Source organism: Oncorhynchus kisutch, linkage group LG6 (assembly GCF_002021735.2).
Source record: "Oncorhynchus kisutch isolate 150728-3 linkage group LG6, Okis_V2, whole genome shotgun sequence".
NCBI classification, from domain to species: Eukaryota; Metazoa; Chordata; class Actinopteri; order Salmoniformes; family Salmonidae; genus Oncorhynchus; species Oncorhynchus kisutch.
Genome location: NC_034179.2, coordinates 16,597,375 through 16,616,040, shown reverse-complemented (window position 1 = coordinate 16,616,040; position 18,666 = coordinate 16,597,375). Strand labels below are relative to the sequence as shown.

At 42.8% G+C, this 18,666-nt stretch overlaps 1 protein-coding gene across 1 annotated transcript in view; it reads left to right on the top strand.

The window, feature by feature from the left end:
• The window catches only part of LOC109892411 (alpha-mannosidase 2-like), a 58,528-nt gene that overhangs the window by 32,117 nt on the left and 7,745 nt on the right, over positions 1 to 18,666 (top strand). The window contains exons 10-17 of the mRNA XM_020484922.2: positions 3,780 to 3,965; positions 4,210 to 4,324; positions 4,869 to 4,936; positions 5,152 to 5,317; positions 12,338 to 12,568; positions 15,585 to 15,707; positions 15,966 to 16,080; positions 17,932 to 18,065. Coding sequence (XP_020340511.1) covers positions 3,780 to 3,965; positions 4,210 to 4,324; positions 4,869 to 4,936; positions 5,152 to 5,317; positions 12,338 to 12,568; positions 15,585 to 15,707; positions 15,966 to 16,080; positions 17,932 to 18,065 — 1,138 coding nt within the window. The remainder of the gene's footprint in view (positions 1 to 3,779; positions 3,966 to 4,209; positions 4,325 to 4,868; positions 4,937 to 5,151; positions 5,318 to 12,337; positions 12,569 to 15,584; positions 15,708 to 15,965; positions 16,081 to 17,931; positions 18,066 to 18,666) is intronic.

The window sequence follows — 18,666 nt, the reverse complement described above, 5'->3', positions numbered from 1 at the left end:
TGTGTTACGGCCTGAATTTAAAATTGATTACATGTTGATGCTGTGTCACTGATCTCGACATACCCCACGATGTCAAAGTGGAATTATGTTTTTAAATTATTATTTTTTTGTAATTAATTAAACATGAAAAGCTGAAATGTCTCGAGTCAATAAGTATTCAATCCCTTTTTTATGGCAATTCCACCACAACACATCACTGAGTACCACTCTTCATATTATCAAGCATGTTGGTGGCTGCATCATGTTATGAGTATGCTTGTCATCAGCAAGGACTATGGAGTTTTTTAGGATGAAAAGAAAAAGGAATAGAGCTAAGCACAGGCACTGGGAGACAAATTCACCTTTAAGTAGGACAATAACCTAAAACACAAGGCCAAATATACACTTGAGTTACTTACCAAGAACACATTGATTGTTCTTGAGTAGCCTAGTTACAGTTTTGACTTAAATTCGGCTTGAAAATCTATAGCAAGACTTGAAAATGGCTGTCTAGCAATGACCAACAACCAACTTGACTGAGGTTGAATATTTTTTTCATAATAATGTGCAAATATTGTACAATATAGGTTTGCAAAACTCTTAGAGACTTACCCAGAAAGACTCACAGCTGTAATTGCCGATAAAGGTGATTCTAACATGTATTGACTCAGGGGGATGAATACTTATCTAATAAAAATATATTTTCCTTTCATAAAAAAAAAGTGACATTTTTCTTCCAATATGACATTACACAGGATTGTATAGATTGTTGTATTTAAAAAATAATAATAATAATTAAATCCATTATAATCCCACTTTGTAACAACAAAATGTGGGAAAAGTAATGGGTTGTGATTACATTCTGAAAGCACTGTATATGCTAATGAGTGAATGAAACAAATGCAAATGTAAATTAACAATTGCTTTAATTGCTTCATTTTTTGTGTGTAGAAGAACAAGCTGTAGGATGAAAAAATAGCTGCGTTTTGGCACGGGTACAGCCGACTAGCCCTAGCTAACGCTACCTAGCTAACACTATCTTACAAATCGATACTTGGAGTCAAAGTATCGATAAAATATAGTCCAAAATAATGTGGCGATATGTAACTAACATTTTTTCCCCCCAATACTACTGTCACCTTGCCGGAGGGGGTTAAACCCCCAGCAGGTGCAACCAAGCCAGACAGGTTGAAGGGTAGGAGGCAGACCAAGCAGTCTCTGGCCCTGCAGGTTGGGGGTTGTGCATGGGGCTACCTCCCCCACCACATAAACAATAACTTGCTACAGAAACCTTTACTAAAGAAAGAAACAGACTGGATCAAAGGCAATGACCCAGGGGAGATCTTCTCTCTCCCGTGACTGAAGGATAAAGGCTAGTGCTAACTTAAAAGGCATTAAAGTCAAGTCTGTCTGGTCAGTGTTTGAGGTTATTAGATGGTGGACCATTAGATTGGCTTTCATTTCTTTCTTCATCAACTGTCTAAAACACTTTGGAGTGAGAAGACCAAACTTGAATATTTTATTGGATCGATACTTCAACATTCATCAATACGCAAGAGTAGTTGATGAGAAACATTTAATAAAAAATGTAAATTAAAGTTTATAACAATCATATTATTTTAATCAAGACTTTCTAATCAGGCCCAGTTGGAGATGTGGTTATTATTCAAGGTTAATTTATGGTCTATCTCAGTTGCTTCAAATGTAAAAATAACAATTATCTGTTTAATGCACAGTGGATTAGTTTCATCATGTCTTTGATTGGGTTACAGTATTCTTTATTTGGATCCCCGTGAACTGACACCTTGGCAACCGCTAGTCTTCCTGGTATCTTCTAGTCAAGTGTTTCTTCTACAAATAAAAGTACCAGGTACCCAAACTTCTGGCCAAAAGTTTTGCTACTCTCTACTGATACGGGGTAAAGACCCTCAGTCACGGTGTTTACACCTGTATTCTCAGCAGGTATTGATTTCCTTTGTTTTGACTGTTCAGATAAAGGCATAATCTTACTGGATCCCTGGTGTGAGACAGTCAAGGTGGTCAGTGCAGGAACTAAGCACACAGAGATGACTGTGGATAAGAGGTCTGTCTGTCTGTCTGTCTGCGTGTGTGTGTGTGTGCACCATTATGTTTGATCAGACTCAGTAGTAGAGCAGTAATGAGTGTCTCCTCTCCTGCCCCAGGTCCCACTGTCTACAAAGCCTTTAACCAGCAGCACAGGCAGGGTTCTGGGGCCTCAACACTGGGGTCTCTCCCTCTCCACCACAGACTGTCTATCTCCCTGTGAGCCCCCACAGACAAAGCCCTCATTACAGACCAACCTCCAGACCCCCCACATACACATAGCATCTCACACACCATTGCCCAGAGCAGAGAAATACCAAGTGAGAAAAGTTCCAGCAGGGAAATACCAAGTGAGAAAAGTTTCAGCAGAGAAAGAGATTAAGTCCATTTGAACTTTGAATCTGTTCTGTCCTGCTGAGGTCTCAAGATTGTCTAAGCGTCTATTGTTATGCTTGAACTTCATAACAGAAAGGAGTTTATGTTAGATTCAGTATACCAACAGATACTGTATGGATGGATTCGTGCATTGTCTTCAAACACATGACTGTATTTGCATTTGATGGTGTCTAAATTTAGGAAGGGAAATGGGTAATCACAACAAAGTCGTTAAATTAGTCTTAGTACTCAACCGGTGACTGCTTTCAAGCTGCAAACAAGACTGTGCACAGTATGTGTATAGATGTAGGTCTGCCTGCTCTCCTCCTCAAATCTCTTGAAGAGTTGTTCCTTTCAAAGTCATTGTCTTGTTCTGTAAATATGTATTTCTCTGTGAAAGGAGGCAGCACTATTGGCTTTTTACATGGTATGTTTGAGTCAGTCGCCTCAGTCTATTGTTTTATGTGACAAGCTCTCAAGATGCAGTCAGTGCATTGAAATCCTAGGGCTCCCCAGTCCTGTTCTTGTTCAAATACTTAGAGATAGGTACATGATTGTCCTTAGATTGATCAAATATTTTGGTTTTCGTGTTAAAACATGATTTTCTTAGAGATCTACCACAAACAAGAGGTGTTGCTCTGCCATTGTCAATCTAGAACAATCTAGATGGACACAGTTAGACACATAGGACATAGTACGGTGATCAAGCTGCACAATCAAATATCGAGAGAAAAAAACAGTAAACAAGTTACACAGCAGCAAAAAACTGGCCTATGACTTTAAGAGTGCTTACATTGATTCTCTCAGTTCCATCCCTCAGCTCTATAAACAAGTGGCAGGGCTTCCACTGGGCTGAAACACTGGTTGTCTCTGATTCCCTGATAGCAACTAACAGTTAGGCTGGAGCAATTTAAGAAAAGCCTCATCTGCCAGCTGTTTTCCTTGATACTTTAGGGATAATGAGAAAATCTCTATTTTGTGAGCCGAGCAGCTCATTTTTCATTGCTGTAGCTCGGGGGTTAAATGGGTTCAATAACACAAGCTGAGACTCTGATTGCAAACAAATACTGGAGATTTCCAACTGTAGTCAATTTGGAGTACTCTACTTATCTCTTGGTCCGTGATGAACCCCTATATCAACAACTATTTGTCAATTAGTGAACATGGGTTGTGTTCCGGTCTGCACAATGTTTTGCAACAGTATTTTTTATTTTTTATTATTGGTCAAATTCAGATACAAATGACATGGCATCTCACCGTTTAAAACATTTCAGACACAACCCATGTCTGTCTTTGTCTTGGTGCCATGGAAAGGAAAACTCATGTGAAGAAAATAACTCTTCCCTTTGTCTGTCCTTCAGGGCAGCTGAGATCCTTTACTCCCTGACCCTGGCTAATATTCAGAGGTTTGGGAAGCTGAATGATTTCCCAGCTGTGGAGAACAACAGACTGCTCACTGAAGCCAGGAGGAACCTGGGCCTGTTCCAGCATCATGATGCCATCACAGGCACCGGCAAGGACATGGTAGTGATCGACTACGGTACCAGGTGTCACTCTGGTTTATGACTTTTATTTGTTTTCATCGTCTTATTTGATTGGGAGAGATGCAGTGTAGACATGGACACACTGATTAATCACGAGTTAAAGGGATTGCACTGACATGGTTTAGTGATTATACTGTATTCAGTGTTGGGACGTAGACATTGGTTGAATGAAAGTGAAACACTATTTGACTCTGAGCTTTGACTGCTTTTCTCTGGGCATTTACGAAAAACAATTATCTCTTCTCAGGTTGTTTCATTCCATTTTGAATTTGAACCAAGTGATTGTCAACTCCGCTCACTGGCTGGTGTTAAAGGACAAAAGTGCATACAGTCACAATCCGTCAAAAGCCTTTCTTCAAATGGTGAGTAAAAATAGCATTGGTGTTTTAATTTTGGTGTTGAAACAAGGGTGTTGGTTGTGCATAGCAACATTTTCAGATTAGTAGAGTGATTTTCAAAGGGTGGTGGTACAGGGAGTGAAGTGCATGCAGTAACTACCTTTTGAAGTGTTTATTTACCATACTCTACCTTCGACAAAATCCCTCAAGCAGGCACAACATCAGGATTTTAATATGCAAATTGCCCCGGCAGGAAGTCAACATCAATTTTCAGAGAAATGTAACCTCTTCCACTTCGTTGTTTTGCTACAGCAGCTGAAAATATGCTTGATATGAATCTCACTCACCCCAACCTAATGAAATTTGTATTGGGAAGTGAATGAGCCTTAGACGCTTAAATAGCTTCTCAATTCCCAAAAGCGGCAGCCAATACCACAACAACAAAATTAAATACATTTTTCAAATGTGTCTCAAAGAATTGAAAATAGTCTGTGGACTGTGTGTTGATGTAGCTACACCAGATGTGTTATTTTGCAAATCAACTCAATCTCATGCAAATTTCTCTCAGGATGACATCCAGCCTTCTCAAGATGGCCTGCCTCAAAAAAACATTCTGAAAATCAGCTCACAGCCTAGGTATGTCACTGTAAAAATATTACTCCCTTTTCCCTCACAACATTCTGGCTGATATTATGGTCCCTTATGACCCCACATTCCAAATATGTCTTAGAAAAGTATAGGAAGTTATAGTCTGGTCAGGTTGAACAGTTTTGTCTGGATATGTGTCTGTACTTTCAGACTTATCAGATCAAAACATTAGCAGCTTGTACCAACAGATCTTTTTCCCCCAGGTCTGTGGTCGTCTACAACCCCACGGAGCAGGACCGCACGTCAGTGGTGACCGTGTACGTGAACACGCCCCACGTGTGTGTGATCACAGACCACGGTCACCCTGTCCCCGCTCAGGTTAGCGCGGTCTGGGATGACTCCACCACAGCTTCCACAGAGGCCTTCCAGGTATGAGTGTCTGTTACATTGTTTTGTTATCTATTATTTTTTGTATATCCTTTATTTATCCAGGTTAATTCCCTTCATCAATAGTTTATTATTAAGCTTCAAATTCAGATACATTCATGAATGATAATATGAGTAATGGTAATATCAGGCAGTATCACATAGTATCAGGCAGTATCAGGTAATATCAGGCAGTATCAGGTAATGTCAGGCAGTATCAGGTAATATCAGGCAGTATCAGGTAATATCAGGCAGTATCACGTAGTATCAGGCAGTATCAGGTAATATCAGGCAGTATCAGGTAATGTCAGGCAGTATCAGGTAATATCAGGCAGTATCAGGTAATGTCAGGCAGTATCAGGTAATATCAGGCAGTATCAGGTAATATCAGGCAGTATCAGGTAATTTCAGGCAGTATCAGGTAATATCAGGCAGTATCAGGTAACATCAGGCAGTATCAGGTAATATTAGGCAGTGTCAGGTAATGTCAGGCAGTATCAGGTAATATCAGGCAGTATCAGGTAATATTCAGGCAGTATCAGGTAATGTCAGGCAGTATCAGGTAGTATCAGGCAGTATCAGGTAGTATCAGGCAGTATCATGTAGTATCAGGCAGTATCAGGTAATGTCAGGCAGTATCAGGTAATATCAGGCAGTATCAGGTAGTATCAGGCAGTATCAGGCAGTATCATGTAATATCAGGCAGTATCAGGTAGTATCAGGCAGTATCAGGCAGTATCATGTAATATCAGGCAGTATCAGGTAATATCAGGCAGTATCAGGTAATGTCAGGCAGTATCAGGTAATATCAGGCAGTATCAGGTAATGTCAGGCAGTATCAGGTAATATCAGGCAGTATCAGGTAATATCAGGCAGTATCAGGTAATATCAGGCAGTATCAGGTAATATCAGGCAGTATCAGGTAATGTCAGGCAGTATCAGGTAATATCAGGCAGTATCAGGTAGTATCAGGCAGTATCAGGTAATGTCAGGCAGTATCAGGTAATATCAGGCAGTATCAGGTAATATCAGGCAGTATCAGGTAATATCAGGCAATATCAGGCAGTATCATGCAGTTTCAGGTAGTATCAAGCCGTATAAAGCAGTATGAGGCAGTATCTGACAGTATCAGGTAATGTCAGGCAGGCAGTATCAGGTATTATCACCTAGTATCAGGTAGTATCAAGCAGTATCAGGTAATATCAGGCAGAATCAGGTAGTATCTTGCAGTATCAGGCAGTATCTGGCAGTATCAGGTAGTAAGGCAGGCTGTATCAGGTATTATCACACAGTATCAGGTCATATCAGGCAGTATAAGGTAGTATCAGGCAGTATCAGGTAATATCAGGCAGTATCAGGTAATATCAGGCAGTATCAGGTAATGTCAGGCAGTATCAGGTAATGTCAGGCAGTATCAGGTAATGTCAGGCAGTATCAGGTAATGTCAGGCAGTATCAGGTAGTATCAGGCAGTATCAGGTAATATCAGGCAGTATCAGGTAATGTCAGGCAGTATCAGGTAATGTTAGGCAGTATCAGGTAGTATCAGGTAATATCAGGCAGTATCAGGTAATGTCAGGCAGTATCAGGTAATATCAGGCAGTATCAGGTAATGTCAGGCAGTATCAGGTAATGTCAGGCAGTATCAGGTAATGTCAGGCAGTATCAGGTAATGTCAGGCAGTATCAGGTAATGTCAGGCAGTATCAGGTAATATCAGGCAGTATCAGGTAATGTCAGGCAGGCAGTATCAAGTATTAACACGCAGTATCAGGTAGTATCAAGCAGTATCAGCTAATATCAGGCAGTATCAGGTATTATCTGGCAGTATCAGGTAGTAAGGCAGGCAGTATCAGGTCATATCAGGCAGTATCATGCAGTTTCAGGTAGTATCAAGCCGTATAAAGCAGTATCAGGCAGTATCTGACAGTATCAGGTAATGTCAGGCAGGCAGTATCAGGTATTATCGCCTAGTATCAGGTAGTATCAAGCAGTATCAGGTAATATCAGGCAGAATCAGGTAGTATCTTGCAGTATCAGGCAGTATCTGGCAGTATCAGGTAGTAAGGCAGGCTGTATCAGGTATTATCACACAGTATCAGGTCATATCAGGCAGTATAAGGTAGTATCAGGCAATATCAGGCAGTATCAGGTAGTATTAGGTAGTGTCAAGCAGTATCAGGTAATGTCAGGCAGGCAGTATCAGGTATTATCACGCAATATCAGGTAATATCAGGTATTATCATGCAGTATCTGGCAGTATCAGGTAGTAAGGCAGGCAGTATCAGGTAGTAAGCTAGGCAGTTTCAGGTAATATCAGGCAGAATCAGGTAGTGACATGCATTATCAGGCAGTATCTGGCAGTATCAAGTAGTAAGGCAGGCAGTATCATGCAGTATCAGGTCATATCAGGCAGTAAGTATCAGGCAGTTTCAGGTAGTATCAAGCCTTTTCAAGCAGTATCAGGTAATATCAGGCAGTTTCTGACAATATCTGGCAGTATCAGGTAGTAAGGCAGGTATTATCAGGTATTATCAAGCGTTATCAGGTATTATCACGCAGTATCAGGTATTATCACGCAGTATCAGGTATTATCACGCAGTATCAGGTATTATCAAGTGTATCAGGTAGGCTTGTCACGATACCAACATTTACAAACGATATGATACCAGGCCAAGTATCACGATGCCGACTATCATTGGGATACCACGGTCTACCTTCATGCCCTTTGTGCTGTTGTCTGTGCCCAATAATGTATGTACCCTGTTTAGTGCTGCTACCATGTTGTGTTGCTACCATGTTGTTGTCATGTTGTGTTGCTGCCATGCTGTGTTGTCATGTGTTGCTGCCATGCTATGTTGTTGTCTTAGGTCTCTCTTTATGTAGCGTTGTCTCTCTTGTCGTGATGTGTGTTTTGTCCTATATTTTTATTTAATATATTTATATTTTGAATCCCAGCCCCCGTCCCCGCAAGATGCCTTTTGGTTGGCCGTCGTTGTAAATAAGAATTTGTTCTTAAATGACTTGCCTAGTTAAAAAATAAATAAAATAAAAAACATGGTCATATTGTTTTAACTGTTTAGGCTAGAGACAAGCTGTTTTCTTTGTTGTAAAGCTGCAAGCATGCCTGACACTCAAAGGCTGCATGGCAGTGAACTTGCAAAGTCTACTCAGACTAGTCAGTGCTCTTGGTTGTAACAATGTATCAACAACATTGCTCACTTTGCACGCTGCTCCAATTTAACAAGTGTACAAATGTAAAAAGACTCATCAGGATCTGGGTTTGCATCCATGCTCGCTATCACGGCTAAATTATATATTTTTAAAACTGATGAAGAGCATGAAGAGCAGATGGAGAGAAGCAGGTGAGTGAGAACTGGTAGGAGATGCAGAGAGAAGCACGTGATTGAGGACTGGTAGGAGATGCAGAGAGAAGCAGGTGAGTGAGGACTGGTAGGAGATGCAGAGAGAAGCAGGTGAGTGAGGACTGGTAGGAGATGCAGAGAGAAGCAGGTGAGTGAGGACTGGTAGGAGATGCAGAGAGAAGCAGGTGAGTGAGGACTGGTAGGAGATGCAGGTGAGTGAGGACTGGTAGGAGATGCAGGTGAGTGAGGACTGGCAGGGGACGCATAGAGAAGCAGGTGAGTGAGGGCTGGCAGGGGACGCAGAGAGAAGCAGGTGAGTGAGAGCTGGCATGGGACGCAGAGAGAAGCAGGTGCATGAGGGCTGGTAGGGGACGTCGAGAGAAGCAGGGGAGTGAGTGCTGGCAGGGGACGCAGAGAGAAGCAGGTGAGTGAGGGCTGGCAGGGGACGCAGAGAGAAGCAGGTGAGTGAGAGCTGGCATGGGACGCAGAGAGAAGCAGGTGCATGAGGGCTGGTAGGGGACGTCGAGAGAAGCAGGGGAGTGAGTGCTGGCAGGGGACGCAGAGAGAAGCAGGTGAGTGAGGCCTGGCAGGGGACGCAGAGAGAAGCAGGTGAGTGAGGGCTGGTAGGGGATGAGGCTGGATGATTACAGCTGACACATGTGATATGTGCATGAAAGTGAAGTGGATATGATTGGACCTGCGAATTCAAGAGACTAGTAGCTGATGCTTCAATTCAACTGAATTTATAAACCAAACCGACTTTATAAATATTTTATAACAGGCGCCAGCAGGTTCTTTAGATCGGTAGGGCTGAAAAAGTTGGTAGTATCATATGAAACTGTACTACGGTATTCTAAAATGTTAGTATCATAAGTATCATTACGTTTTGGCATTGTGATATTAACGTGGTATCAGTATACTGTTCAACATTAGTATCAGGTAGTATCGGGCAGTATCAGGTAGTATCAGTCCATATCAGGCAGTATCAGGTAGTATCAGTCAGTATCGGGCAGTATCAGTCAGTATTAGGCAGGTAGTGTCAGGCAGTATCAGTCAGTATCAGGCAGTATCAGGTAGTGTCAGGCAGTGTCAGGCAGTGTCAGGCAGGTAGTGTGGCAGTATCAGTCAGTATCAGGTAGTATCAGGCAGTATCAGACAGTGTCAGTCAGTATCAGGCAGTATCGGGTAGTATCAGGTAGTATCAGGCAGTGTCAGGTAGTATCAGGCAGGTAGTGTCAGGCAGTATCAGGTAGTGTCAGGCAGTATCAGGCAGTATCGGGTAGCATCAGGTAGTTTCAGGCAGTATCAGCTAGTGTCAGGTAGTGTCAGGCAGTATCAGGTAGTGTCAGGCAGTGTCAGGCAGGTAGTGTCAGGCAGTATCAGCAAGGTAGTATCAGGTAGTGTCAGGCAGGTAGTATCAGGTAGTGTCAGGCAGTATCAAGAAGGTAGTATCAGGTAGTGTCAGGCAGGTAGTGTCAGGCAGTATCAGGCAGGTAGTGTCAGGCAGTGTCAGGCAGGCAGTATCAGGAAGGTAGTATCAGGTAGTATCAGTCAGTATCAGGTAGTATCAGGCAGTATCAGACAGTGTCAGTCAGTATCAGGCAGTATCGGGTAGTATCAGGTAGTATCAGGCAGTGTCAGGTAGTATCAGGCAGGTAGTGTCAGGAAGTATCAGGAAGGTAGTATCAGGTAGTGTCAGGCAGGTAGTATCAGGTAGTGTCAGGCAGTATCAAGAAGGTAGTATCAGGTAGTGTCAGGCAGGTAGTGTCAGGCAGTATCAGGCAGGTAGTGTCAGGCAGGCAGTATCAGGAAGGTAGTATCAGGTAGTATCAGGCAGTATCAGGTAGTATCAGGCAGTATCAGGTAGTATCAGGCAGTATCGGGCAGTATCAGGCAGTATCAGGCAGGTAGTGTCAGGCAGTATCAGGTAGTGTCATGCAGGTAGTGTCAGGCAGGCAGTATCAGGGAGGTAGTATCAGGTAGTGTCATGGAGTATCAGGCAGGTAGTATCAAGTAGCGTCAGGGAGTATCAGGCAGGTAGTGTCAGGCAGTATCAGGTAGTATCAGGTAGTATCAGGCAGGTAGTGTAAGGCAGTATCAGGTAGTGTCAGGCAGGTAGTGTCAGGCAGGTAGTGTCAGGCAGTATCAGGAAGGTAGTGTCAGGGAGTATCAGGCAGGTAGTTTCAAGTAGTGTCAGGGAGTATCAGGCAGGTAGTATCAAGTAGAGTCAGGGAGTATCAGGCAGGTAGTGTCAGGCAGTATCAGGTAGTATCAGGCAGTATCAGGTAGTGTCAGGCAGGTAGTGTCAGGCAGGTAGTGTCAGGCAGTATCAGGTAGTATCAGGCAGGTAGTGTCAGGGAGTGTCAGGCAGTATCAGGTAGTATCAGGCAGGTAGTGTCAGGGAGTATCAGGTAGTGTCAGGCAGTATCAGGCAGGTAGTGTCAGGCAGTGTCAGGTAGTGTCAGGCAGTATCAGGATGGTAGTATCAGGTAGTGTCAGGGAGTATCAGGCAGGTAGTGTCAAGTAGTGTCAGGGAGTATCAGGCAGGTAGTGTCAAGTAGTGTCAGGGAGTATCAGGCAGGTAGTATCAAGTAGTGTCAGGGAGTATTAGGCAGGTAGTATAAAGTAGTGTCAGGGAGTATCAGGCAAGTAGTATCAAGTAGTGTCAGGGAGTATTAGGCAGGTAGTATCAAGTAGTGTCAGGCAGTATCAGGCAGGTAGTGTCTGGCAGTATCAGGCAGGTAGTGTCAGGCAGTATCAGGCAGGTAGTGTCAGGCAGTATCAGGCAGGTAGTGTCTGGCAGTATCAGGCAGGTAGTGTCAGGCAGTATCAGGCAGGTAGTGTCAGGCAGTATCAGGCAGGTAGTGTCTGGCAGTATCAGGCAGGTAGTGTCAGGCAGTATCAGGCAGGTAGTGTCAGGCAGTATCAGGCAGGTAGTGTCAGGCAGTATCAGGCAGGTAGTGTCTGGCAGTATCAGGCAGGTAGTGTCAGGCAGTATCAGGCAGGTAGTGTCAGGCAGTATCAGGCAGGTAGTGTCAGGCAGTATCAGGCAGGTAGTGTCAGGCAGTATCAGGCAGGTAGTGTCTGGCAGTATCAGGCAGGTAGTGTCAGGCAGTATCAGGCAGGTAGTGTCAGGCAGTATCAGGCAGGTAGTGTCAGGCAGTATCAGGCAGGTAGTGTCAGGCAGTATCAGGCAGGTAGTGTCTGGCAGTATCAGGCAGGTAGTGTCAGGCAGGTAGTGTCAGGCAGTATCAGGTAGTATCAGGCAGGTAGTGTCAGGGAGTGTCAGGCAGTATCAGGTAGTATCAGGCAGGTAGTGTCAGGGAGTATCAGGTAGTGTCAGGCAGTATCAGGCAGGTAGTGTCAGGCAGTATCAGGCAGGTAGTGTCTGGCAGTATCAGGCAGGTAGTGTCAGGCAGTATCAGGCAGGTAGTGTCAGGCAGTATCAGGCAGGTAGTGTCAGGCAGTATCAGGCAGGTAGTGTCTGGCAGTATCAGACAAGTCTGTGAATGGATGCAGAAACCCAAAGCTGTGGTCTTTTTAGTTTGGAATAGAGATTGATTACCAATGTATTAAAATGTTGTGGTGAAACAGAGACGTTTTCTGTTTATGCTTTCTTTTCACTTTATCTCATGTATTGGTGTTTTCTCTCCCGGGCAGTTGTCCTTCGTAGCTCAGGTACCAGCGCTGGGTCTTGGGCTGTACCAGTTGAGTACGGCTGTGAGCGGCGGGGCGGAGACGGCAGAGTATGTTTTCCTCAGGCAAGGCGGCGGACTATCCGTCAACATGAAGCACTTCACCGTCAACATCCCCCAGGACGCCTCCACCCCCCTCAGCATCCACAACCCCCACATCCAGATCTGGAGCTCCCCCACCACCGGCCTGATGGAGGTAAGCCATGCACAGCACAGCATAGCAAAGCTTAGCACAGCTTAGCACAGCACAGCATAGCAAACAGGGCCTAAAATGAACACCCAACACCTGCCAAATCCGGCTAGATTTTGGCATCGGTGGGTAAGACGTTCATTTCACCAGCCATGTTGGCGAGTGGCCAGGGCTCCACAGTGCAAGCATTTCACTCGCATTTGTGAATATAAAGCATGATCACATTTACAGTAAAATAAATGCTGCAGTTGCTGCAGTTTTGTTTTATAGCTGCTAAATTAATCGCTTAAAGTCAAAGAACTACAAATCCGATATAGTTTATCTTGTGCTGCAACACTGCCTGGCTGGGGGCTGTGCACACGTGAAGAGCTAAGTGAAAGATTTATTTTTAGAAGCGCTGCACACAGGCATACAAGTTGGTCTAATTTACGTGAAACTAAAGTTTACTGAAGTGAGACTTTGTCCTTGTATTTCTTGGATATTTACATGGTCTTGTTCACAAGCTAGGTCGTTTTTTCGATGTTTGAGTTTCAACTGTTAGATAAAAGAAGACAACGCTTCTACTAGTCAAACTCAATCTCACAGACACAAACATGACTCCAGACACGCTGCCATGGTAACCTTGAAACTTTTTGTATCATCTGTGATACTTTGGTTAAAAGACACAGGTCACAAAAAAAATTCTGAAATAATATACCACATTACTTCTTACTAGTAATACATTTCTCGTTTTAGAAACATTACAACGCATGCTCATATGATTTTCTGTGTGTTTTGTTGGTGTAATTTTAGCAGGGGAAAAATATTTTGGTTGGTAAAAAATCTGAGTGGCTTGTAGATTTTTAAAACTACCTACCACAGTGGTTGGTGGACCAAAAATTACATTTTATGCCCTGATAGCAAAGCTTAGCACAGCATAGCACAGCACAGCATAGTTCAGATCACAGATGTTTTATTGTCACATACACCAGATAGGTGCAGTGAAATGTGCTGTTTTACAGGGTCAGCATTAGTAGTACGGTAATGCATAGCACTGCACAACACAGCATAGCATACATAGTAAAGCAGCACTACACAGCAGGGCATTGAACCAGAGTCATAAAGCGTGTAGTGACTGTGACCCATAGGGCATTGCACTGAAAGGTCGCATGGAATATATCACACTTCTAGACTGTCAATGGGGCTGACCGGGTATCAAACCAGGCTTGTCTGTGTGACACAAGACTACATTATTCCTCTGAGCTAAAGCCTAGGCATTAGTTGTGGGATGTCATACGAGCCTTCCGGTCTCAGGCATGAGTACTCATCACATTGTTCATCAAATCAGCTCAGCTACAACAACACACGATACAGAAGGTATCTTATTATTATAGAGGTAGCTCTGTTCGCTCTCATCATTGATGCCAAACTGTCAGTGTAATGGTGATGATGTACAGTGGGGCAAAAAAGTATTTAGTCAGCCACCAATTGTGCAAGTTCTCCCACTTAAAAAGATGAGAGAGGCCTGTAATTTTCATCATAGGTACACTTCAACTATGACTATGACAAAAATCCAGAAAATCACATTGTAGGATTTTTAATGAATTTATTTGCAAATTATGGTGGAAAATAAGTATTTGGTCACCTACAAACAAGCAAGATTTCTGGCTCTCACAGACCTGTAACTTCTTCTTTAAGAGGCTCCTCTGTCCTCCACTTGTTACCTGTATTAATGGCACCTGTTTGAACTTGTTATTGGTATAAAAGACACCTGTCCACAACCTCAAACAGTCACACTCCAAACTCCACTATGGCCAAGACCAAAGAGCTGTCAAAGGACACCAGAAACAAAATTGTAGACCTGCACCAGGCTGGGAAGACTGAATCTGCAATAGGTAAGCAGCTTGGTTTGAAGAAATCAACTGTGGGAGCAATTATTAGGAAATGGAAGACATACAAGACCACTGACAAATCTCCCTCGATCTGGGGCTCCACACAAGATCTCACCCCGTGGGGTCAAAATGATCACAAGAACGGTGAGCAAAAATCCCAGAACCACACGGGGGGACCTAGTGAATGACCTGCAGAGAGCTGGGACCAAAGTAACAAAGCCTACCATCAGTAACACACTACGCCGCCAGGGACTCAAATCCTGCAGTGCCAGACGTGTCCCCCTGCTTAAGCCAGTACATGTCCAGGCCCGTCTGAAGTTTGCTAGAGAGCATTTGGATGATCCAGAAGAAGATTGGAAGAATGTCATATGGTCAGATGAAACCAAAATATAACTTTTTGGTAAAAAGGACAAAGAATGCTGTTGCATCCAAAGAACACCATACCTAGTGTGAAGCATGGGGGTGGAAACATCATGCTTTGGAGCTGTTCTTCTGCAAAGGGACCAGGACGACTGATCAGTGTAAAGGAAAGAATGAATGGGGCCATGTATCGTGAGATTTTGAGTGAAAATTAGCAAGGGCATTGAAGATGAAACGTGGCTGGGTCTTTCAGCATGACAATGATCCCGAAGGAGTGGCTTCGTAAGAAGCATTTCAAGGTCCTGGAGTGGCCTAGCCAGTCTCCAGATCTCAACCCCATAGAAAATCTTTGGAGGGAGTTGAAAGTCCGTGTTGCCCATAAACAGCCCCAAAACATCACTGCTCTAGAGGAGATCTGCATGGAGGAATGGGCCAAAATACCAGCAACAGTGTGTGAAATCCTTGTGAAGACTTACAGAAAACGTTTGACCTTTGTCATTGCCAACAAAGGATATATAACAAAGTATTGAGATAAACTTTTGTTATTGACCAAATACTTATTTTCCACCATAATTTGCAAATAAATTCATAAAAAAATCCTACAATGTGATTTTCTGGATTTTTTTTTCTAATTTTGTCTGTCATAGTTGAAGTGTACTACCTATGATGAACATTTGCAGGCCTCTCTCATCTTTTTAAGTGGGAGAACTTGCACAATTGGTGGCTGACTAAATACTTTTTTGCCCCACTGTAAGTGTTAAATCCCGCTGTCTTCTGACTGACACCCTCAGAGATTGAAGCTGAAAGAGAACGGCTCAGAACACCAGATCAAGGTGGAGTTTGCGTGGTATGGCACAACCAGCAACCGAGATAAAAGTGGAGCCTACTTGTTCCTGCCCGACGGGGAAGCCAAGGTAATCTGACACCTTTATTAAACGTGATTGATGCTCCTTTGTCAACGTGTTTCATTGTAGCTGTACTGAAACCCTGTGAAGAATAAAGGCTTCAACTCTTACAGTTGTTCTGCTCCCCCAGTTTCCCGCTCTCTCTTCACGCCCTTATTTGTGCTCCCTTACCAGCATGCTCTCTGTAGGAGGTATTATTGGCAGAGGATGGATGGGACATGGGGTTAGGAGTGATTTGATTCCCATTGATTTTCTGTTCTCCTCCAGATGTACTCTCCCGCCCGGTCTCCAGTGATACGGATAACCAAAGGATCTGTGTTCTCTGAAATCACCACTACCTTCGATCACGTGACACACACTCTACGCCTGTATAACGTTCAAGGTAAGGATGGAAATTGTGTGTGTGCGTGCATGCATCTACAATTGTAAACAGTGGTGGGAAAAGTACCCAATTTTCATACTTGAGTAAAAGTAAAGATACCTTAATAGAAAATGACTCAAGTAAAAGTGAAAATCACCCAGTAAAATATTATTTGAGTAAAAGTCTAAAATGATTTGTTTTTAAATATACTTAAGTATTGTAAGTAAAAGTATAAATCATTTCAAATTACTTATATTAAGCAAACCAGACGACACTATTTTCTTGTTTTTAAAATGTATCGATAGTAGGGGGACATTCCAACACTCAGACATAATTTACAAACGAAGCATGTGTGTTTTGTGAGTCTGCCAGATCAGAGGCAGTAAGGATGACCACTGATGTTCTCTTGATAAGTGTGTGAATTGGACCATTTTCCTTTCCTGCTAAGCCTTCAAAATGTAACTAGTACTTTTGGGTGTCAGGGGAAATGTATGGAGTAAAAAGTACATTATTTTCTTTCCGAATGTAGTGAAGTAAAAGTTGTCAAAAATATAAATAGTAAAGTACAGATACCCCCAAAAACTACTTAAGTAGTACTTTAAATGATTTTTACTTAATTAAGTACTTTACACCACTGATTGTAAAATCAACTGAAAAGCAGTACATACATGCATGGGACCTTGGATAGGTAGAGAGTAGCCTACATGTATCAGAGATAGAAAAACAGAACCTTAAGATAGCAAAAGATCCTGAAATGTTTCTATGTGGGAGAAGATCCAAAACCCTATTCATCTTTTCATCTGTCTGTAGATGAGCTACATGAAGATTCACTCAGAGAGAGAGAGGTTTAGTCGGTGCGATACCATTGAACGGTTGCTTTCATAGAGAAAATGAGTGATGTTGGGTTGCGTGCTTGGTGAGAAAGAGGAAGCTGCTGTCATGCTACCCAGGAGACAGAGACCCTGAGGGTCCACATGTCATCTCACAGAAAAACAGTCCTTAATTGGACCCACCCATGCTGATTTGACTTAAGATAGAGAGAATGGTTTCATTGCCTATTTTGACCTGAGGTACAGCTACAGTATACAGCTTTTAGGAGATAAGGTTGCGGGACTTATTACTAGAGTTACACCATTATGTTGGTCTCATATTACTGTATTTGATGGCTCAATGTTCAGACTCAATTTCCTTTACCATTTTGGCTTTTACCCAAAGGCCATGTACTGTTTTTATTATAATTGTATGAAAAACTGCGGCAAATTTGTTCAACTGTTTTTTTTTTTGCCCGGTGGATTAATTCATTTGGGTACGTAAAAGGATATCAAACAATGTAAGATGTATTCCCAAAAAATGATTTTGTGTACTAGGAGACCTTCTGTAATAAGACTATCATTAATACCGTCATTGTAAATAGGAATTTGTTCTTAACTGACTTGCCTAGTTAAATAAAGTTTAAAAAATAAATACAAAATAAAAAAATACCTCAAGCCAGGCCAAAGAAAAAGGAAACTTTTGAATATGTCCCATAGCCATGAATAGGAACCCAGATAAAACAAATATTTGTCACTATAATTTTGGTTGTATATCCAAAAAGTTATAAAATGTGAAGAAAAAAAGATCCCGACTATGTTTTACCACAGACCTTTCCTATAACGTCTCCTCCCTGAGAAATGTGTAGCAGCACCTCTGCCTGAGTAATACTGTAAGCACCACAGCATAGCGGGTGTTCAGTGTAGGCTCTATGATTGAGTTGTCGTTCTCTCTCTCTCTCTCTCTCTCTCTCTCTCTCTCTCTCTCTCTGCCTAACTCTCTCTCTCTCCCTCTCTCTCTCCCACTCCCTCTCCCTCTACCTCTCTCTCTCTCTCTCTCTAGGTGTGGAGGGCCAGGCAGTGGAGATCTGTAACTTGGTAGATATAAGGAGGGAGTTCAACCATGAAATTGCAATGAGGTTAGCATCAGATGTGGACAGCAAGGATCGATTCTTCACAGACCTCAACGGATTCCAGGTACTGTTACTGTATGACACAGATCTCTGTTTCTCTCTCTCTTTCACTCTCTCTCTTTCTCACTACCACTCTCTCTGTTCAGGCACTGCAGTGCCGTTCAATGAGAGAATGTTCATTTGTTTCGTACACACGGAAGGATAAGTGTAGAGGTTAATCGTTCACAGCTGTACAATTAATTTATTGTTGTGTCATTTTAACGTTAAATGGCTCCTCGAGTGCTTTAGTATGTTTTTAAGTTATCTGAAAGAGGGCAGGAGATAAAACTGACAAAATCATTGAGTGAAGAATACACAGACCAAGAGCACACATACTGTACAAAGCCATACAAATGTAATAGTATAGACTTTACGTCCGTCCCCTCGCCCCGACCTGGGCACGAACCAGGGACGCTCTGCACACAGACAACAGTCACCCTCGAAGCATCGTTACCCATCGCTCCACAAAAGTCACGGCCCTTGAAGAGCAAGGGGAACCACTACTTCAAGGTCTCAGAGAAAGTGACGTCACTGATTGAAACGCCACTAGCGCGCACCACCGCTAACTAGCTAGCAATTTCATATCGGCTACACAAAGAAACATAGAAAACAGAACCATGTACAGT